The sequence below is a fragment of the Candidozyma duobushaemuli genome, assembly GCF_002926085.2.
Source record: "Candidozyma duobushaemuli strain B09383 chromosome Unknown D_B09383, whole genome shotgun sequence".
NCBI lineage: Eukaryota > Fungi > Ascomycota > Pichiomycetes > Serinales > Metschnikowiaceae > Candidozyma > Candidozyma duobushaemuli.
In genome coordinates, this window is record NW_020289898.1 from 866,148 (window position 1) to 888,632 (window position 22,485).

The 22,485-nt window shown below is 42.1% G+C and overlaps 7 protein-coding genes across 7 annotated transcripts; 5 read left to right on the forward strand and 2 right to left on the reverse strand. All coding sequences in view use genetic code 12, as the record gives it.

Moving 5' to 3' along the window:
• Window positions 1-121: 121 nt before the first annotated feature.
• On the reverse strand, window positions 122-4,011 carry CXQ87_003977 (Elongator subunit; the record flags this gene model as incomplete). Its single annotated transcript, XM_025482435.1, has 2 exons — window positions 122-493; window positions 517-4,011. The coding sequence occupies 2 exons, from the start codon at window positions 4,009-4,011 to the stop codon at window positions 122-124; spliced, it is 3,867 nt and encodes a 1,288-aa protein (XP_025337053.1).
• A 613-nt stretch (window positions 4,012-4,624) lies between these two features.
• Window positions 4,625-7,015, forward strand: VPH1 (H(+)-transporting V0 sector ATPase subunit a; the record flags this gene model as incomplete). Its single annotated transcript, XM_025482436.1, has 1 exon — window positions 4,625-7,015. One exon carries the CDS (start codon window positions 4,625-4,627, stop codon window positions 7,013-7,015), a length of 2,391 nt encoding a protein of 796 aa, XP_025337054.1.
• A 136-nt stretch (window positions 7,016-7,151) lies between these two features.
• Window positions 7,152-11,690, forward strand: CXQ87_003979 (uncharacterized protein; the record flags this gene model as incomplete). Its single annotated transcript, XM_025482437.1, has 4 exons — window positions 7,152-7,592; window positions 7,760-8,362; window positions 10,248-11,332; window positions 11,468-11,690. The coding sequence occupies 4 exons, from the start codon at window positions 7,152-7,154 to the stop codon at window positions 11,688-11,690; spliced, it is 2,352 nt and encodes a 783-aa protein (XP_025337055.1).
• A 2,000-nt stretch (window positions 11,691-13,690) lies between these two features.
• Window positions 13,691-14,323, forward strand: CXQ87_003980 (SCF ubiquitin ligase complex subunit; the record flags this gene model as incomplete). The annotated part of the gene is made up of 1 exon (XM_025482438.1): window positions 13,691-14,323. The coding sequence occupies one exon, from the start codon at window positions 13,691-13,693 to the stop codon at window positions 14,321-14,323; it is 633 nt and encodes a 210-aa protein (XP_025337056.1).
• Window positions 14,324-16,193: 1,870 nt separating this feature from the next.
• SHM2 (glycine hydroxymethyltransferase) lies at window positions 16,194-17,603 on the forward strand (the record flags this gene model as incomplete). The annotated part of the gene is made up of 1 exon (XM_025482439.1): window positions 16,194-17,603. The coding sequence occupies one exon, from the start codon at window positions 16,194-16,196 to the stop codon at window positions 17,601-17,603; it is 1,410 nt and encodes a 469-aa protein (XP_025337057.1).
• A 288-nt stretch (window positions 17,604-17,891) lies between these two features.
• Window positions 17,892-19,307, forward strand: GLK1 (glucokinase; the record flags this gene model as incomplete). Its single annotated transcript, XM_025482440.1, has 1 exon — window positions 17,892-19,307. One exon carries the CDS (start codon window positions 17,892-17,894, stop codon window positions 19,305-19,307), a length of 1,416 nt encoding a protein of 471 aa, XP_025337058.1.
• A 2,220-nt stretch (window positions 19,308-21,527) lies between these two features.
• On the reverse strand, window positions 21,528-22,373 carry CXQ87_003983 (uncharacterized protein; the record flags this gene model as incomplete). Its single annotated transcript, XM_025482441.1, has 1 exon — window positions 21,528-22,373. The coding sequence occupies one exon, from the start codon at window positions 22,371-22,373 to the stop codon at window positions 21,528-21,530; it is 846 nt and encodes a 281-aa protein (XP_025337059.1).
• Window positions 22,374-22,485: the final 112 nt, after the last annotated feature.

Consider the following 22,485-nt stretch of genomic DNA (forward strand, 5'->3'; position numbering starts at 1 on the left):
AAGATTGTCGTATCGTCTTCTCTACGTGGTCCTTCCTCTGCTACTTGTTTCCTAATTCATAGATTTAGTTTATGTCATCGGTCAAACCATTAAATAACGTTCATGGCCTTCAAAATCTAGGTCAAAAATCCAATGCCTGGAAGCGTGGAAAGCGACGGATCACCGGAATAGGAATCTCTGGTGCTAAATATATCTGGCCGTTCTCGTCGATTCTTTCTCTATCACTGCTTGCTACCTCATGGATTTCCTTGATGTTTTGCTCCAAAAAATCCGTCACAATGTTCCACAGGCGCCAAATTTGATGAGCCTCTTCCCACATACTTCTCCGCAATAAGGTATTCACTAACTTTTCGGCATCATTGATGCTCGAGTCCAACCTTTCTACTAATCTTCCCACAGATCTAATAAGATACTCCTCTTCGTAAACGGTGCCCTTCCTACCCTTCGCACGCTTACGCTCTTCTCGCTTCCTATTTTTCAGTGTCCTTCTGGACTCCCCAGTTCTTGCCGTTTCACCTGTTTTGCCGGTATACCTGGTAAAGAAGGATTGAGTGGTAGAAGCATCTGACGGAGCCACCGAGACATCATCCGGGCATCCATAATAGAACCGTTAGAGCCATAGAAATTAACCGGATCAACTTCTCTTTTCTTTCTGATCTCTCGAAGTCTGTTAAGTTGTGAATTGAGCTGACCATTACAATCCGCAAGGAGCTCTGACATTATTCCAAATGACTCTTTGACCTCCTCAGTGAAGGTATTTTCCATCGATTCTGAATTGGCAACCCTCGCGGTGAGCAATGCTGTATCAAAGTCAAAGGCTTTGCAATATAATTTGACAGCATGAGCCTTATTATCTAAAAAGTTCAGTTGTATCGTAGCAGCGTCTGCATAGTTACGGTCGTCCTCTAGCTCGATCGCAAGCGTTTGGGCAACCGCTTGATATTCTTCAATATTTTTGATTTTCTTTGCAATTGACAATGCCTCCTTCCAAAGTTTGGCTTTAACGAAATTATCCATAGCCATTTGACTCTCATCAAGAAATTCAAAGAGTCTAGCGGCTTCTGCAAAATCCCTTGTATTAGCAAGGTGTATTGCAAAATGTTTTAGTATCAGATTACGAGTCAGCTCAATATGCTTTGTGAGACGTAATGCTGTACAATAAAGATTATGAGAAATCATGTAAGTCTCAAATTCCTCAAAAGATTCATCTGCTAATTGGAATAACCATGAAAGCGCTTTTTCGTGAAGCTTCAAATGATCATCGATCAAAAAGTTTCTTCTTGCCAGCGAAGCATCATACAACGTTTGAAGGAACGGAAGATATTCCTTGGGGTCCATTTGTGATTTCTGTGCGACCTTAAGTGCAAGATCCACATCATAAATGCCCAATGCTTCATCATATAATTTGAGAGCTTCTCTGAGGTAGCAGAGATGTGTCAAAGCATGATCCTGAGCGGTCGTGTCAGCTATGCCTGAAACAAGTTCAAGAGCACCCTTATCTTGCGGAGGCCTTTGACATGCAAGTGCAGTAATCTGAACCTGTAAATAAGTATCAGAATAAACATCTCGAGAAACCTCCTTCAAAATAATTTCGCAAATTTTGTTGACTTTATTGCCATCGAGCTGCTCTTGATTTAGGTAATTCGTGTTCGCATCATTGCGTTTCTCTTCACATTTGAGAGTGTCAGAGTATTTGTTTTCTGTTACATCACTCCCATGTAGACAAGACACAAAGAGATCAAGATACTCCACTTCCTTGATTTGATTGATGAATAGTGCGACATTTTTCTCGAAAGCAGTCGGGTCAAAGTCGTGAAGAATATCCAAGTCGATTCTATGGGTTCGACAAGCTTTGAAGGCTTCAAGGTAGCGCATTTTCCTTATGAAAGTGCGCACGGCTTGTAGCACCATAATACGTGGGAAAACTGTCTCAAGGTTACCACGCAGGGCCTGCAAAACGACGGAGTATTTAGACGGAATAGCTGTCACCAACATTGATCCACGCTCGATATCACGGGTTCTCTCGTCGTTCAAGTCTCCTTGAGTAATGTATGACAAGTCCGCCGTCAATAAGTTTTCTAAGTGCACGAAAACTAGCTTAGATTGTGCGGTAGTAATACAAAGAAACTGGTCAGTGAGTTTAATCGAAGTCACCCCATTGGCCAAAAGTCTATTACCACAGAATAGCTTTCCGCTATCTGACAAACCAAAAGCCATGAGAGTACTTCCATCTTGGCTTTCGAATTTTATTCCTTCCATCTGGAGGCATAATTGAGAAAAGCTCTTGATGCCATTGAGCTCTCCTTGTCCGTCAAAAGCGAGCAACGACCCATCATACAACTCGACCAAGGCAGCCTTGGAGTCTACCATAGGTTTCATTATCACAGCCTTGGAAGGTAATTTATGTTCGAAACGAACTGCGCCGTCCGTGGGGTCAAGGGCTTGAATAAATGAGGTTTCAACACTGTCCGATAAAACGAAAAGAACACCAGCGATTGCACAAAGTTGCTTTGGATTAAGTTTTGAGACCACGGATTGGACGGGACGAATATCTAAACTTTTCATAGAATGTGCTTCCAGTAGTTGAAGATCCATAATTCCGAAGATTACCTTGGTGTTCGTCAATGCATAGATGCTTGAGGTGCTCTGATCAATTGCGACCGACCTCACTGGCAGCAGAAATTCAAATTCAGCCATACTCATTGGTGGAGGAATATTCGCAATTGCAAGAGCTGTTAGCTTGACTTTAGAGCCGTCAATGACATTCACGATTCCCTCATCCAACCCCCTTACCGAAGGACCATCACAGATTACGCTGGCGAATGTCAATACCTTGATCAGATGCAGCATCAATGTCAAAATAACGGTGAAGGCCTTTTCAGGGTGAAACCTTACAGAAGTGAACAGTTCCTCTCCATCTGCTTTAATTTCTTGCTTCAAGTACCAATGGTAATTTTTAGTCGTCCAGAATTGTGCTCTGTCATGATAAAGTATTGCTAGGATGCCTCCATCACATGACCATGAAATATCAATGATCCTTTGATTTAGAATCAGGAACTCACCATGTCGAAGTCCGTTCCTTTCAAAAAAGATAATTTCTGAATGCTTCGAAATCCCGTCCACAAGCACTTCTCTCAGCGCGGCGAGCAAATTTCCTTGTGACTTCCAACACAATGGTACCTGTAGACCATCGACGGCTTCAGAGATTGCCTCAAGGTTTCCATCCCTACTGAAAAAGCGAATAAGACGCCTTCCTTGTTCGGATTCTTCGTCTCTTCTGAGTGAGACAGCAAACACATTGCAGTCGTCCCTCCAGGCGATATAAACTTTCCCGTCATCCCAACGAGAGTGATCACCCTTTTCCTCTGCTTTCACCGTGGGATCGCGTAACTCTGACGCCTCCTGCAAGTCCAAACCAGCATACTTGAGAGCTTCACGCTCCCTTTCAAGCGCCTTAAATCCACGTCCTTGAAACTGGGTTTCCTTCTTTCCCCAGCCCACTGATACATTAGAAACAGCAACTTCATCGGCATCCATTGCATCAAGTTGTAACTCTAAGATTGGTTCAAAAGATCTCGAGAGAAGAATCATTTTAGAGGTGTATGTGATCAACACAAGAATTTCTTCATCTGGAGACCACTCCGCAGCTTTCAATTTTGTGTCCAACAGACCGACAATCTCCAAGGAGAAATCTTCACCAGCTTCCTCATGAATCAGCGCAGCAACTACATCACCATTCTCAAATATAAAAATGAGAGTGTTAGTTTCTGCGAATTGCTTGAAGCAGATTAACTTGGATCCATTGCACGGGTTCTCGAAGAAGCATAACACTTTCGTTCCTCTGTCCTTTCCCACTTGCTGCACTTCATATACAGCCTCACATGACGTTGACAAAAGACATGTTATAGCATCATTTGTACTATCGAATAGACTATCCCTCACTTCTAGGTCAGGATAGTATCTTGATCTGAATTCTATTCGACCCTCTCCAAGAATTACCAAATTTCTCATATTATCAGATGCAAAGGCAGAAAATCTTTAATCGGTGCGTACAGCTCCCAAACTTTGATTTTTCAAAAGATGTGTGACGAGGGGCTAACTTGGAAAAAAGTTGATGCACTTAAAACACATCTCATCACGCGCGCATGCATGATAGACAAGTAGATACAAGAATCACTCATTGAGTAGAGAAGGGAAAAATTCAAAAAGTACCGAACTTTAAAATTAATAGTAGAGCTAAATTATGTCATTACAAAGCTGGCAAACGCAAACATTAATCCGACACGCTATGAGATTGGATATCCCTGTACGAGGATGCCCAATTTAAAGATGGGGACATTACTCTATAGAATGAAACATCTGATGAAAAAGGTCTGAAAGCATTTTAAAGTTTGACAGTATCAAGTAAGCGAGGAATTGATAAAGGTCCTTTAGTGTACTAGCGCAATCGCAAGATCACTGGGTCGTGCACATTCAGAAAATGCCGACCAAGCTGCCGCGCCTCTACAAATCGGTTCACTGCTAATACATTCATCAAGACATGACCGCAAAAGAAGAAGCTGTCTTTCGTATGTGAGATATTATAGACGTTCTGTTTAATTACTAACCTAAAGGTTCCGCGAAGATGGCCCTCGTTGAGGTCTACGTTCCATCAGAAGAATCAAGGCACATTCTTCATGAAATTGGTAATTTGGGCCTGATGCAATTCAAAGATTTAAATAGCGGCGTGAATGAGTTTCAAAGAGCTTTCGTTCAGGAATTGAGAACTCTCGACAACATTGAGCGCCAGTATACTTTTTTGAAATCGGCTCTTGACAAGAAAGGCATTAGTCTCAACGCTCATCCTTATGAGACTAATGACGTACAAGTGTCTGATATAGATGAGTATGCTCAAAATGCTGCTTTATTGGAATCCCGAGTTCACCAATTGTCCAATTCTGCTGATGGCCTTCAGGAAAAGAAACTGGAACTCATTCAATACAGAAGCGCGATCAAAACTGTGGACAATTTCTTCGCCACTGGCGACTCCCGTGAGGTACTTCCGCCTTCAGTCGTTGACGAAAGCTTGAACAGTGGCTCGAAGTTTGTAACGGGGGCCATAGATCGTGAAAAAATTGGTATCCTTCAACAAATACTTTGGAGAGCATTGAGGGGTAATATGTATTTCTATACCGAGGAGATCGCGCAACTCGTATTTGATCCGAAGCGTGGTTGTGATGTGCCCAAAAATGTTTTCATCATATTCTCCCATGGACTTTTGATTCATCATCGAATCCTCAAAATTGCGGAATCTTTGGACGCAAAAGTCTTTGACATAAACATGGGCTCGGATGAAAGACTGCGTCAGATTTCTCATCTAGATGGGGAGCTTAGGGATTTGAACGTTGTTTTAAAGGAAACTGACAACGCTCTCTGCTCTGAATTAATTGCTGTTTCTCGTGATTTGCCAAAATGGTGGGAGGTGATTGCCAAGGAGAAGCGCGTTTACCAAGTGATGAATCTCTGTAATTATGACATTCTGAGAAAAACACTTATTGCTGAAGGCTGGGTCCCTGAAGATGAAATCCAGAGTCTTACTGCGAAGGTTAGGTCGCTGAGCTCTTCCGAGTCTGTTCCGACGATCGTGAGCATCTTGGAAACATCAAAGACTCCTCCGACTTATCACCGAACAAATAAGTTTACATCAGCCTTTCAAAGTATCTGCGATACGTACGGAATTGCATCTTATCAGGAGATCAACCCCGGGCTTCCTACAATTATTACTTTCCCCTTTATGTTTGCCATTATGTTTGGTGATTTGGGCCACGGATTTCTTATGTTCCTCGCTGCGTCAATTTTAGTTCTCAAGGAAGAACATATTAGCACCCTTAAAAGAGATGAGATTTTTGACATGGCTTTTTCAGGTCGCTACATTTTGCTCATGATGGGAGCTTTTTCGATGTACACTGGTCTCATGTACAACGATATCTTTTCTAAATCGCTCACATTGTTTTCTTCAGGCTGGCAATGGCCTAGTGACTACAAAGAGGGGGAACTTGTGACTGCGACCCAGGTAGGTGTCTATCCATTTGGCTTAGATTGGGCGTGGCATGGCAGCGAGAATGCGCTTCTTTTTTCGAACTCATACAAGATGAAACTATCAGTATTGATGGGTTATTTACACATGACTTATTCATATTTTTTTTCATTGCTGAATGCTATATATTTCCGAAGCATGATCGACATCATCGGAAATTTTGTCCCAGGATTGCTCTTCATGCAATCCATATTTGGGTATTTGTCGCTTTGCATTGTGTACAAGTGGTCAGTTGACTGGATCGAGTCCCAAGAACAACCACCCGGTTTGTTGAACATGTTGATAACGATGTTCTTGTCTCCTGGTACAGTCGTTGAACCTCTCTACAGTCACCAAAGTGTTGTTCAGTTGACGTTACTTCTGATCGCTTTGATTTGCGTTCCCTGGCTAGTTTTTGTTAAGCCGTTTTATCTCAAGCATAAGATGTCGTTGAAGGAATCCAGGGACTCATATGAAGCGATCATTAACGAAGAAACTGATTTCACAGGCCAAGCGGATGATGCAATGCACACTTCGTTACAGGGAGATGAATCGCTGGTTTCACATGAGGATGAGGAAGATGAAGGATTTGGAGACATCATGATCCATCAAGTCATTCACACCATCGAATTCTGTTTGAATTGCGTATCACATACTGCATCTTACCTTAGGCTTTGGGCACTCTCTTTGGCACACGCTCAACTTTCGACGGTTTTATGGACAATGACGCTCGAGAATGCTTTTGGCCCTTCTGGCGCTCTTGGGGTCATCATGACAGTTTTTCTCTTCGGTATGTGGTTTTGTCTTACTGTTGTCATATTGGTGATAATGGAAGGAACTTCAGCAATGTTGCATTCTTTGAGATTGCACTGGGTTGAGTCTATGTCTAAATTTTTTGAGGGTGAGGGCTATCTCTATCAGCCTTTTGAATTTGGGCAAATTCTTGAGAACCGTCTTTGAGTGTAGGAAAATGCAGGAAATAAAGATTGAATACAAGTACACTCTGTAACTCATCGCGTTGAATCGTTATTTGCAGTCTCACTGGACCTCGAACAATTTTGAGTTCGATTTACATCGAAAGTATCACTAGACCAGTATGCTCGATTTTGGTGATATCGCTTCCCAGCTTCAAAATCCGTCGACACCTCGTAGGATTGTTCCCGTTTTGAGATACATCTCCCGTGAGTCGCAGAAAGAAACTGTATCTTCCTTGGAGAAGAACCAATTGATTCACATCAGCAAAAACTTGACCAGATCGAGTTCAGGGTTTGATGCATGGTGTGGCGTTAACATTTTGGGTGCCTTGCTGCTTGATAAAAATTTTTGTGTACAAAAAGGCGCTGAAGTGCTAGATCTCCTTTGCAATACGGTGGGTAAGAACGTCACTGATCGCAAGCTACTTAGATCATGCTTGCGGTGCATTGAAAGAGTGCTTGGGGCATTTTGGCTTGATCCATCCCATTCTAGAGACCTTTTGACGCAAAGGTTGCCAATTTTGATCGGCCTTTGCTCGACTGCCTTATCCAAAGACCCAGGTGTCACATCCCGAATTTTACAATCTATTATCATCCATCATCCAACTATATCCCGCCCGTTCATCAACGACCTCTACAAACTGACGTTCGGGATTATAAAGGCGGGGCCTATCGATCACTTGCCGTTTCAAAATGTGTTAAGGCTTCCCCTGCAATAGCGATGGTCGAGAAAGAGGAGCCTCAAAAACATTGGTCGGCCTATCTCGCAAGTATTCTACATGAAATGGTTTTGACTTTCTCGATTTTTGAAAATTTCATGAACATAGGCGAAATGGAGTATATGAGAGCAATGTTTGAGAACTTCTCAATAAGTGAAAGGCTTGAATTATTCCCTCCTTTACAGATAGAGGCTAGCTCCTCAAGCTCTTTGATGCAAATCTTCGAGAGGTTTCATAAATTGATATCGATTCTTGAGGTTACTCTCGCAAGCCCCACAAGTGATTCCGTGCAAATTCCAGTGGGACTTATCATGAAGATAACAGAAGGTATTTTGTCTGTTAATGTTGCGCTGTGTCACTTCAAAGCTCATTTCAGGGGTGACAAGGCAAAAGACGACGTACTTCAGAATTTGCTTGAGGTGCAAATTTCATTGCTTAACGTGATTCGTTCATTGGAAGCTCGATTGAAGGGCTTCGTTGTGCCATACTCACATCGCTTACTAGAGCTCTATGAGCATCAGGCTCGTTGTCTCAGGAGATACAAATCGGATCACAATGTTGCACACCTAGATTCCACCGTGCTAATCGAAGCTGCTGGCGCCTTGATGTGCTTGGTCGGTTTTTTCCCACATGCAACTCATATAGCTTCCGTCGTGACAATTGCAATCGATGATGCAAAGATTGACATAAAATCCCATGCCAAATTGTCAAAATTTCACACCTCAAAGGATTTTCTGAGGCATAGCTTTTCCTCGATAAGGCGTCGATCTGGAATGACTTTTTTCGACAAGGTGTCTCGATTTTCTTCCGTTCCCTATACCACCATTGGCATCATTACCCGACAGTTTTTGGAGCAATGGATTTTGTTTTCGGATTCGTTTTTGGGCCAAGATACGAGATTTACGACCGAATGGAGTCAAATTGTATTAAGTTTAGCCAACAATGGACCATCTTCGTTGCCACTCCTCAGACATTTGAAATACGATGACGATCTCGCAAGTGTCATGGCGAGTCCCCGATTCCCTTGTAATGTCCTGCGCGTTCAAAGCGAGGATTTTGATTCAAGTGGCCCAGACCATCCTGAAAATCTGAGTTCAAAACGTGGATTATCAGCGTCTCCAGCGTTACTGAAGAAAGCAAAATTAGAGATGATGAAGTATGATGTTTCCGATCCGAGTAAAAATTCCTCGAAACGAGGTGTGATTCAATTGACTCCTTGCATTGATCACGAGGTGAGAGCGACCGTCGAGCTGCTGCCCATCGAAAATGTTACCGCAAATGTCACGTCTTCGTCTGAAGATGAAGATGAGATCGAGATACCTACTCTTCAGATGGAAACGGATTCTGAAGACGACTCACATTGAGGTACAATCAATAAGCGAAACTGTTCGAACTGGTTCTCGAGTCCATAAAAAGAAGCAGTGGTGGAGACTATAGAAGTTCAAGATCCCTGCGTAGATCAGCTCTACTTATGCAGCTGTCGAGTACTCTTATCGTATGCACTCAGGGTCCACTTCATACATCATCATAACGTTACTCGTTCACTAACAATACACTTACTTTAGCATTTCTAATCTCCCTATACCATGAATTGTGCACTTCGTTTTATGCTAATATTAGTGATTGTGGGGGCAAGAAATTCAGTACTGCTCTAAATCGCGGCTTCATCCTTCGCAAAGTGACAATACAGGTCAACTTTCGTTCAACTGCTCGATTATATATATCATGAGAAAGAATTGTGATGGGGGAGTGACACCTGCTGGCATTGTTTTATTCATGCTTGTCAATGACTACTTAGACGGAAAGATCCCGCGCTCCCGAAATCTCTTATTCTTCATCGCGTCACATATCCAATCAACCGCTACCTTCAAATCCACTGCACCTCTGGCCACTACCTTAGTCGACTTTCACTGCTCCTTAAAAAGCTGCTTTCTGACGAAGGAACCTAATGGACAAAACGAGCAGCTTGATAAAATTACCTCATGGCTACATTGCTCCATTGCCGCTATCAATGGTCCGGATGACCTCTATAGGTGGTCCAGGGAAACTGTGAAGAAGCTGACACTCTCCGAGCATGATACTCACGAGTTCTGCCATCGTCCCACTACGAGAAGCCCTTTAGGTAATTTCATGAGAAATATCAGCATAATGATTCGGCTTCTAAGTTTCGAAGAGTATGACAGCCTTTACTCAGCTTTCGATAATTTTATCAAGAACAACCATGTGCCAACTATCGCAGAAGAGAAAGTTCGTTCGCATGGTTCCCCAAAATTGTTTGCAGAAAGACAAACTGGGGTCGTGTCCCCTCTGGAAATTCGATGTTTGACACAAGTTCAGTCGAAGGTGCTTCAGTCCATAGGAATTACGACACCTCTGACTTTTGAGTCAGCGCTCGAAAAGTTTGCTTTCGCAACATTATCTGCAATAAGAAGCGAGACAAATCGTCGGCCTCATAGCTCAAGCTATTTGGCATCTTTTCATTATCTACGATATCTTGAGTATCTCAACGACGGTGATTATCATGCCTCTTTTGATGCTTTGCATCAATACTTTGACTATGTTGTGTCTGAAGGCTCAAAAGAATTCTATCATTTTGCTCTAATTGCCAAAGCGTCGCTTCATGTTGTCTTCGGTGAAGAGCAAGATGCTCTTAGGACAATCGAAGAGGCGGGGAATATTGCTAGAGAACATAAAGATGAAGTCGCTTTGACATTCGTGCTTACATGGCTTTACAAAGCTCTGGACAAGTGGGCAAGTTTGCGATCCTCCAAAAAGACGCTTAAACAGAGAGATTCAAAACTTCTCGAGCTTCTTGTGGTGAAGGATTTAGAGCAACAAAGCCTCTTAAACGCCAATGTCCTACAGTTGGAATATGAGAATATTCTTCTTTGTGGCGCAAGTCAAAAGAAGTGTTTTCAGGCGATGAGCAAAAGCCTATACTGCTGGCTCAATTGCAATTCCAAGTCGCTAGGGAAGGTCTCTCGCATTGCTTCTCGTCATTGGTTAAGGTCAGGCTACCCAACCTTGGCTGAGGTGTATCTCAGAGTTTCCGAAATCTCACTTGGTCGTGAGGCATCGCAATTCAATGACGAGACAGCTTTGTCGGCATGCGAAATCTTCTTTTGGAAAGGTGAGGACGAGAAAGTTTTGAAATTAATAACGCTGTTCAGTGACCCATCGCTGTCATCGAGAAAGTTCAATGAGGAGCTCTCCATTTGGAAGATTATCTACATGATTAAAATGCAATTGAAAACCGGGGAATTTGTCACCGCAAAAGAATTACTCAACTTGATTGATGCAAGTTCGAGTAGCAGTGCGATTAAAAGGGAAGTGAGTCGCCTCAATGTGCAATTGTTGTCTTCGTGTGATAACAAACGAGAGGCTCTCAGATTACTTCAGTCATGGGCTAAATCTAGCTCTTCAGGGCAAGAGAGTCCGTCCGACTTGATATCCAGTTACCTCATCAAGTCTGAACTTCTTCTTCAAGCTAATCTTTTGGGTGCATCATTTGTTCTAATCCTTGAGCAGATGACAAGGGCGGCAAAGCATGGTTTGTATTGCTTGAACATTGAATTGGCTGTAAGGTTAATCCACTGCTTTTCCGCATGTCAAGATAAAATGATGCTATTTGAGGTTTCAAAGGCGCTCCTTCCAATTCTTCACCGCTCAAATAATCTAAACCTAATTTCGCAGATCTATTTACAAATTGCTAATCTAAGAATCAATTTGCCCCATGCCACTTCAGAGCCGTTCAAGCTTGCAGTCTCAGGTATTGAGCCCAGTGCAGAAATACCCTCCAACAACGTTCGGATTCTGACAAACGAGGAAAGTGGCAAGATGGAAATGTTACACCAAGGCAAACGTGCGATGAAATCGGGTGTTAAAGGTCTTAGAAAGACGCGAATTCCGCAAGGCTCGATTACAGCGTCCACAAATCTCTAACGCTTATTCTGATTTGTCTCTCGCATCTTTCGTGGCCAAAATGTATGCAGCGTTCCTCATTTGCACAACGTTTGCGACCTGCTTGAATAGCCAAATCGGAGCACTTAGGTATGCTAGTGCCGTTCCCAACCAAAAAAAGTTGTAGTGATGTAAGTAAAGTGCGACATAAAACAACTCGTTAACCAAGCAAACAAGAAATAACACTTTACGATTATTGTAGTATAATGAAAGCAACTTGGACTGCTTTTCATCAACATGCTTGTGTGATGCTGATCCCGACGACAACATTGCATACATGTGCATGTAGTGTGAGGCTAGGTCTAGTGAGACAAGCATTTGCCACATAATACAGAAACTTGGATATATGACACAAAGATAGCAGATGAGTGAAGTTGTAGCGCATCTATCGGTTACCATGTCCAACACAGCGCCGAAACTCGTTCCTTGGTTAAACCTTCTCGCAGCATAGCCATCGAAAGCATCTAAGAAGCCGGAAATGCCATATAAAACTAATGTCCACTTAGGATGCAGCCTCATAGTGATGAAGGATAGAGTTGCAGTGAGTATACGGAAGTACCCAATCAAGTTTGGAACAAAAAAGAACACATCTTTCACAGTGACTTTAACCATTTTTTAAGATGACACGCGCAATCTCGTGGAGGTATCACCAAGGATTTAAGCAAGGAGGAATTGACGTTTGTGGTGGCACCCAATCAAGCTCGCCTATTGGAATGACGTGGGTATGGTGTCCGCAGGAAGTCGAGTTGGCAAGATTGCTCGAGGAGTAGTGAAATTTTTTGAGAGGTGAATTCGCGATTTCATTGCACGAGAACATTCACAGCTACATCTGATTATAAAAGGAGGCTTTCTATTTTGCAATGGCTGCAATTTCTCTGAAGACCCTTTTCGTTCAAAAAAATTTGAATTTTCCTCGAATCATGTTAAGAGATTCGTATCCTTCGCAGAAAGATCGCCTGAGAAGATGTTGCACCGGCCGCCCAATCAATAAGAATACGAATAAATTAGAGGTATGTTTCTCTCTGCTTAAGGATGACTTTCGGGTTTCCAGTTCTTGAATGAGTGATCAGATATTGAGGGGCCTCAAATTGCCGAGCACGAAACTTGCAATGGTGCACGGATCAAGTCAAATACGAACAGTGACTACCTGTGCCACAGGAATCATGAAGAAAGGTTTATCTGACCTCGGAGAAGACATTTTAATTTACAATGTCTGTACGCTCCTAGCAATCAAGGATATGAGAAGCCTAGCAGAGACATGTATTTTCTTTTATCGCATGTTATCGACAAATGCCGCCTATCATTTGATGTATCTCAAAAGATTCGGATCGTATGGGCCGTTCAGCGCTGAGTCCCATAACTGGAAACATTTATATACTTTACATTCCTCGAGGCTTGTGAGCCTCTACACCTGGGGCAGTGGTGGGCATGGGCGTTTGGGTTATCTTGTTAAGGACAAACCCTCAAATGTGCGATCTCCTCGAACGCTCGGGATATCCCGTCCTTGCAAAACTGAAAATTTCGACGGTTCAATCATCCAGTCTATAACTGCTGGCGGCTATAGTTTTCAGATCCTCTCTGAAGGACAGATTTTTTGTACCGGTACTTCAACATCTCATATCGGCCACCCATCTCCACCAGGTCCTCTGGAAAAAGATAATCTTGCTTTCCCAAACCCTTATCTTGTGAGTCCCCATCGGTTCTCATCCTGCAAGAGAGAATCAAAATTTGTGCTGAAATTGACAACTCCTCCAAGAAAAGAGATCATGTCGATTTCAAGCGGAAGACAACACTTCGTAGCTTTGGATGATGAGGGTCGACTTCTCACTTGGGACACTGGGATGGAGTGTTGGGATATCGGAGTCTATTTGTCCTTCCCATTCGCTTTTGGTCGTATTTCAAGAATTTCAGCCGGATGGAATTCAACGGCCTGCTATTTCGGTAACTTCGGCTTAGTCGTAGTTCACTCTCGTGAAAACTCCATGATCACTGGACAGTCAGAGGACTGGCCAACTGCTGAAGCTATATTCTCGATCGTTCCCAATCTGCAAAGTGTGATTGATTTTGTCGCACTTGAAAATTGTGTTGTCTTCATAGATCAAAGTGGATCATTGAAAAGATATGTTTTTCCAGATGAGGGCGCAACTTGCGGTAGCGTCGAGTCACTTGAATCTTTCAACGAGTGGTTGATTTATAGATCCATCAAAAAAAATTCAAACGTGGCATTCACCAAAATTGTCGGCTGTTTTAAGACGTTTGTCGTCTTCACTGATGATGGTCTGATTGTGATAGGGAAAAAGCAAGAGCATCTGTTTTCCATGGAGGTTCCTCGAAAGCTTCAGAATGAATCGATCGTTGACATCGTGGTGGGTGACTACCATTATCTCGCTATCACGAAAAACGGTGATCTTCTAAGCTGGGGTTTAGAACTGCAATCAAACGGATGCTTAGGTTTAGGTAGTGAAACTGATACTGGTGTCATGCAAGAAGAGGGTACAAGTCTTAGAGTCGTCGATCCTACCGTGGTCCCTAAGCAAAATACGAACGGTCAATGGTTGAGAATCGCAGCCGCCGGCTGGCACTCTTGTGCTGTATATGTCAACAAATCACCGTGAATTCTAGTGCTTCTCTCATTGACTGTTCTCAAGACCCCCATTTAGTCGTTCCAATATGATTTGGCATAATAACTTATTTGGAGGTTTTTGTTTTGTGTCTGTTAGCGAATGATTTACTTACATCAAGGATGAATCGGGGAGTTTCAAAAGAGTAGAAAAGTGTGGGCGATCGCTGGCAATTACGAAGGAAGCCATGTATTGTCTTGTATTGCAATAAGTAGACAGTTTATCTGATTGAAGGCGAACTCAGTTCAAGTCTGTTTAGAGAGATGCTAATTCATCAGCTTCCAGACTAGCACCGCTTGACCTCACCTAGCGGACTGGAATACTCCCCTAAGTGGTCACTAGGCCCTGGCTTCATGGTTTGTAACATCGATGTTAATTGAAGAAACATAATAAATCACCGGTAAGGTACTTTGACTCACCGCATGTTTATTGAGCCGTGTGACATTTTCGACCCTCTTACATTACACTTTTCCAGTTTTTCGCAACCATTATGAAATTTCGTAAGAATTGTCTAAATAGCGCTCGTTTTGTACATTCTCCTAATTATTCGTAAACTAAAATTTCTTTTATAAGGATTTTTTTTTTTTTTTTTTTTTTGTTTAAAAAAAAAGCTCTATGTTAAATTCCTTGGATAGATTCTAATATTGATGTAGCGTGTTGCAGTAGCACACCTGTTGTACGATACCGTGAGCTCACACGTCACGTGAAGTATCCGGGTAAGGGGCCTGATCACTGTTTTGTAAACGAGGCGATCTTAAGTGCTGCGTGAGTTGTACTTCAGGACACCGCTTTGAATTTGTTTATCCAGGGAACAGACCCTTTGAAGGTATTTGATTGCGTCATACCAAGTTCTATTGAGAAAGAAAATAGCGCACACTGTCTCGATATAAGAATGGAACCAAAGCAAGAAGAAGGGCTCCTCACACCGACGCCTTCACACACCCAGACTGTCACACCCAGAAAGAGGCGCTCATCATCAATAATTCAGCACCTTGAGCCTGACACATTGGATACTAAGATTGACCAGTCATTAAACCCAAACCTCAATGCCGACTGGGTTCACTATAAAGGTGCATGGATCATCCACATTGTATTGATAGTCTTCGTAAAGCTATTTTATGATTTTATCAGCGTTCTCGATAATGATTGGCAGTGGGCTCTAACGAATGTGACATACAATATAGGGTCATACATCATGTTCCATCAAGTCAAGGGAACTCCATTTGAATTTAATTCAGGAGCTTACGATAACCTCACAATGTGGGAACAGATCGATAACGGTGATCAGTACACACCAGCTAAGAAATTTTTGATGATGGTTCCAATTGGGTTGTTTTTGATCAGCACCCATTATTCGAACTACAATTTTTATTCTTTCACAGTCAGTGGTTTGAGCTGCTTATGCGTGGTCGTTCCGAAGCTTGCGATATCTCATCGATTGAGAGTAACGCTTTATTAGTTGTTGCTTTTTAGATTTGCGGGGATGACTTAAGGTTGCAATCTAAATCACGATTGACTAGGCGTTAGTGCTTCCGGGTTTCCTTTATACATATGATAGCTCCATAACTCATGAATTTTCGAATTGAATCATTAAATAAAGACAAATGAGTTTTCACGGTCATTCGCTCTTGATAAAATTGTATTCTGAGTTAAGTGACTCAGATTTCGAAATCAGAGTCATCCACGTGACCTATAATTTTAATTTCTGATGCATTATATATACCCCTTCCCCCGCTGACCACGAGCAAATTTCAAAGTAAAAGAATTATCCTCTTATCGAGTCAACTTGGATTTTTGGAATAATTTTGATTTTAGCTGTTCTTTTGATTTGACTTAAAAGCAAGTATCAGAGAAAGAGTGTAAAATGAGCTACGCCTTATCGAACGATCACAAGCAACTTGTGGAGGGCACCTTGCTTGAAACTGACCCGGAGGTTCACCAAATCATCAAAGATGAAGTCTCGAGGCAAAAACACTCCATTGTATTGATTGCTAGTGAGAATTTTACTACGAAGGCAGTCTTCGATGCATTGGGAACTCCTATGTGCAACAAGTATTCAGAGGGATATCCTGGCGCTCGTTACTATGGTGGAAATGAGCATATCGATAGGATGGAGACGTTGTGCCAAGAAAGGGCATTGAAAGCGTTCAATGTATCCTCTGACAAGTGGGGCGTCAATGTCCAGACTTTGTCCGGTTCTCCTGCAAATTTGCAAGTTTATCAAGCTATAATGAAACCACACGAAAGATTGATGGGTTTGGACTTACCTCATGGTGGACATTTATCACACGGGTATCAGACGGATTCGAGAAAAATTTCTGCCGTGTCTACCTATTTCGAGACAATGCCCTACAGAGTGAATTTGGAGACTGGGCTCATCGATTACGACATGTTGGAGAAAACTGCAGTCCTTTACAGACCCAAAGTTTTAGTGGCTGGCACATCGGCTTACTGTCGCCTCATCGACTATAAGAAGATGAGAGAGATTGCCGACAAGGTGGGAGCATATCTCGTTGTTGACATGGCACATATTTCGGGTTTGATTGCCGCTGGCGTGATTCCATCTCCTTTTGAGTATGCGGACATTGTGACTACCACTACTCATAAATCATTGAGAGGACCCAGGGGCGCCATGATATTCTTCAGAAGAGGCGTCAGGTCAGTCAACCCAAAAACTGGCCAAGAGGTCCTTTACGATTTGGAAAATCCTATCAATTTTTCCGTCTTTCCAGGACATCAGGGTGGTCCACACAACCACACAATTGCAGCTTTGGCTACTGCGTTGAAACAAGCTGCCACGCCTGAGTTCAAACTGTACCAGGAGCAAGTGCTCAAGAATGCTAAAGTTTTGGAAGCTGAATTCCTTTCCAAAGGCTATCTGCTAGTTTCAAATGGTACCGATTCGCACATGGTTTTGGTTTCATTGAGAGACAAGCAAATTGATGGTGCTCGTGTCGAGGCTGTATGTGAACTCATCAACATAGCACTCAATAAAAACTCAATCCCAGGTGATAAGTCTGCTTTGGTTCCTGGTGGTGTGAGAATCGGGGCTCCAGCAATGACCACTAGAGGTATGGGTGAAAAGGACTTTAAAAAGATTGTGGAATACATCGACTTCGCCGTTAGCTACGCGAAGCAAATTCAAGGTGATTTGCCGAAGGAAGCCAACAGACTCAAGGATTTTAAGGCTAAGATCTTGCAGAAAGATGAGAAGTTAGAGGCCGTGAAACAAGAAATCTATGAGTGGGTTGGTACCTTTCCATTGTCGGTTTGATTGTCAATTGTTCTGATAGCTTCTTTAAGTAGACTTTTTTGTTGACGAAATAAAATTCATCTTGTACATCGAATCATGGAAAGGCCCACCAGATTTGGGGAACGAAAAGACCACGTCAGGCCACGAGAAAACAAAATAATTACATGCGTCATCACGCTACTACGGTGCAATTTGGAAGTGCGAGCACTGTTGCGGTGACGGGGAAATGGAGTCCTCAGCCCACGACCGCGCGATATAAATTCGAACTCCTCCCTTCGAACTCAACCTACATCCCAACATTGTATCATTATGAACGAAGAGTTGCAAACAGCTGTCGACAGTATCACAAAAGCATTCGAAGTAGACAAAGCATTCCTTCGTAAAGCAACCAGTCATTTCCTCAGCTCCATGGATGCTGGCCTCGCGTACGAAACCCCTGCCCGTGAGTATATGCCTATGATCCCCACTTATGTTACCTCTATTCCTTCAGGCAAGGAAAAGGGTCTATTTCTAGCTGCTGACCTTGGTGGAACCAACTTTCGAGTGTGCTCAATCAATTTGAAAGGTGATCACACCTTTGATCTCGAGCAGGCCAAGTTTCCCATACCCCTTGATTTGATGCTGGGGTCAACATCTGATGCTTTATTCGCCTTCTTGGCAGGTAAGATCAAGAGCTTCTTGGAAGAAAAGCACAGTGAGCTTAAAACTTCTGGCCCCGTAAAGCTTGGCTTCACCTTCCTGTTTCCCGTGGAACAATCGGCTCTTGACCGTGGGAAATTAATCCGTTGGACGAAAGGTTTCGACTTGCCAGACTGTGTTGGCAGAGACGTCGTAGAATTTCTCCAAAAACACCTCGATATTTTGAAAGCACCAGTTTCAGTTGTGGCTCTAGCAAATGACACCGTGGGAACGTTGTTGTCCAGAGCGTATTCAAACGATCCTAAGAAGTCTGGAGCAAACACCGTGATAGGTTGTATCTTTGGCACGGGTACAAATGGTGCCTATTATGAAAAAGTTTCAAACATACCTAAATTAGCCTCATCAGCTTTACCAAAGGACATGCAGGGGATGGTTGTAAACACTGAATGGGGATCTTTCGACAATTCGTTGGATATCTTGCCACGAACCAAGTTCGACGAGATTGTGGATTCTGAAACATCCAATAAAGGGTATCATTTATTTGAGAAGAGAATCAGTGGAATGTTTCTTGGAGAGCTCTTGAGAGTTGCTTTGATGGAATTGTTTGAGAAAAAGTTGGTTTTTCAAGATCTTTACAAGGAAAGGGGTGGTACATTGCCTCACCGTCTTACTGAGCCTTTCCTTTTGTCATCTGAGGTCTTATCATACTTGCAGATTGATGATTCGACTGATCTCAGAATGTCCTCTCTTATCCTTGAAAATCATCTTCGTCTTCCCACCACTTATGGTGAGCGTGTGGCGATTCAACGGCTTACACAAGCTATTTCAAACCGTGCAGCTTGTCTCTCTGCAATTCCATTAGCAGCAATTGTTATGCGGGTGAAGGACCAGTATGCAAACGATCAAAACGATTTTGAAGTGGGATGCGATGGATCTGTCGTTGAATTTTATCCTGGATTTCAAGAGAGGATTCTCTCTGCCCTTGAGTATATCGACCCATTAAAGGGAACAAACAAAAAGGTACACTTGAGAATTGCTAAAGATGGAAGTGGCGTCGGCGCTGCTCTATGCGCTTCCACTGTCTGATTGTCCCCAATATTCTTGTTGAGTATATTACAATAAAACTTAAAAGCTTCTCGACATTTTCCTTAGCATATGAATGCACTGTTCTAGTTCTCAACATATAAGCTCAGAGCCTTGGTTGGATATGTCAACAGCATGGAGAAGGAAAACGACCCTATTCTCATCAAGACTACTGTGATTGAAAAGCTCACCGACTTGCATAACGAAACCTTTGCATTAATGTACATAGCATCTATAACTTAACTCATTTCACGTTTTTTTAATGGCGCCAGTAGTTTAGTGTTTCGGTCACCCATAATGTCCTTTTCAAGAACCTCCTTCAAGGGCTTGGAGCCTATTCCAAGTACCGCACATTTCACTACTCTAATACAACGAAAAATTGAATTTAGTGCCAACTAGCTCAAGATCGCCTTCAGGTGATAAACTCTGATACATGGAACTCTTGAAAGCGAATCTCTCAGTGCGACAATATGACCTAGGGACATCTTCTTCTTAGGGATTTTTTCTGGGTTTTTTTTCTTCTGAGAATATTGCGCACATCTTCAAGGAAATGGTCGTCTCCAAAATAATTGATGCAATCCTTAAAGACTAAAAATGCAGATTTCAGTCTTTCTCTGTGTGTGACAATTAGATTTTTGCTCGCTGTATCGAATCAAATTGTCTTGAAGCATGGGATTGCCTTAGTTCACTTTAAACTTTCTTTATCTCAGTGAAAATTCTATTCTTATCAATGCCCCTAGGCTCAAACAGAATTTTAAAAGTAAGATTACTTATATATATATATGTACACCCCAAACAAGAGAAAGATCTACTTCTTTTATATTTAAGTGATATGTTTTTCTTAGAATAAAAAAACTGTGTCTCCATGGAAACAACCTCAAATAAGATCTTAATATTCTATCTGTGCGAGTCGTATACGAAAACATGGACAATAAAGTTCATATTCGAATAAACCACACGAAAAGAACGACGAGCCACATTTAAGAGAAACGAAGTTATAGCAATTTTCTTGGGTAAACTTTCAGCGTAACGTTGTCGGATAGAGGTATTGAAGGGGTTTCGTTGTCACCTCGGCGAGGGATAGTAAATCTCGAGGTCCATAATTTTTGTAGTCTCGCTAATTAATCTATTACATGGAATCCCAGTCTTCTAGGACATGTTGCCGTCTAACGACCAAAGATACAAGTTGTTCGTCTTGATACTTTCCACTTCCGCTTATAATTCGAAGAATGGGGTGATAAGCATCTGGAAAATGTATAAAGGGCATTTAAAAGACATTGAATTTATTTGGAATGGTAGTGCAAATTAATTCATTATGGTCATTCTAGTAAGTTTATAGCTTTGTATCATTCCACTAAAGTCATAAATACGTGAGTTGGGGCGGGCATTATGTAATTTTTCTAAGTCTTCAAGGTGGAATTCATTGCATTCAACACGAAGCACATCCTGCTTTTTCTATTGCCATATTTCTGAGGATTGATTTAAGAAAGAAGCTTCAATTCCTTTAATTCCCGAAAGTGTCCTGTTATTTTCGTTAGCACCTCCAATTGACTTTTTTTGACGTCTCGTGTTCTTTGGGATAGTTCTATATCGAAAACGTTGGAATGCTGTCGGCAGAGACATTATTGATTTGCTGAAGACCCTGAACTCGTTTCCGTAAACGTAAATACATATCCTATGCTATTAGTGTCGTGCATAGAGAATGGTGTTGTATACCTGTGTTAGGCACTGACTTTCGTTGGATAAAAGGTTGTATAGCTAAGAGTATCATACGTTGATCTTGTTGTGTGTATTCTATCTATCATTTTTTTGTTTACAACTAGCAACAGTGAAGTGTTATTGTTATTTGAATGTAGCGGGAATTTTGTTTGTGTGAGTGGCAGCAAGTTTGCCGTTGCCATTCCCTCTTATTTACGAACATGAATTGATAAGATCATGACGATTCATACATGTCGCGTGCGGGTTCTAATTGTATGCGTTAGTTGTTCATAGATATTGTGAATAGTATTGTTTCGAAGAGTACGAGGGCAAATAGGACTGTGGGCATTGGTTCCATGATTCTCTTTTCGCTTTTTTCTACTTCATTGAGGCTGTGTGTGTTGAGCTTTGTCCCAAGAGGAGATGGAAAAGAATGCCGTTTCATAAGACAATTGAGAGTTGTCCTTGTAGCATTGAAGCTTGTGGTCACTAGATCTATTAACGATGTGGCTTATACTTCGGAAATCACTCTGTATTGGAGTCGTCTACAGTAAGAGCAAAATTGATAAGTAAACCAATTGTTCCCTCCTTTGCACCATTCATTCCATCCTTCTTTAAAACCCAGTTGAAATTATTCAAATTTTCGTTGGCATACTGTGCAACATCAATATCCAAGGTGCGATTCCCGTACGTTGGGATCAGAATTTTGTGTTGTGAATTGCCCAATTTTATCAAATCGGTGTCAAATTGAAAAGTGTAAGTTTGACCTTCTAGGAATGTGAATTTTGAAGCATTGTCTGCATTAGTAAAGAACTTCTTGCGACCTTCGGATTTAATTGGAATATCTTGGTTGTCTAAACCTTCATTCAAGTTTTCTGTGCTCCCAGCCAGAGGTACTATGGAATCTTGCCCATCAGTATTAGTGATATCTTTGCGGACATTTATTTTGCTGAAGCTGTTGAGGGCGTAACCATATAAATATGGCATGTCACCGTAAAGATCACTCTTTATCGACGGATTGATAAACCAAGAAAAGAATTTGAGACCTGTGGATAATAAGGAGACGGGAACCCGATCCTTCACAGGTGTTAAGCATTCGTTACCAAACAAAAGTTGTGTTCCCAGAATTGCCTCTGACGGCTTCAACGTAATCAATAGTCTGAAATTAGGGGTTGACTGATTGTCAGTTTCAGGCCCATCTTCGGTCCCTGGAGTATGTTTGTTGCTTCCATCGAAATCCTTGATATAAATTTGAACCAGGACTAGGCCCAAGTCTGATTCAAATTGTAAGGCACGACCACTGTTCACGGGAACAGTTTGAAACGCATCATCGTATGTGGTACTAGCAGTAATATGGAGTTTCTTGGACATTGTGGTGAGAATGTGGGAATAATGTGGAGTTGATGTCTGTGCGCAAGCAATTCCTACCTCACTGAGTTATTGCTCTGCACCAATTTAAACTGACCAACTTGAGGAAGATGAT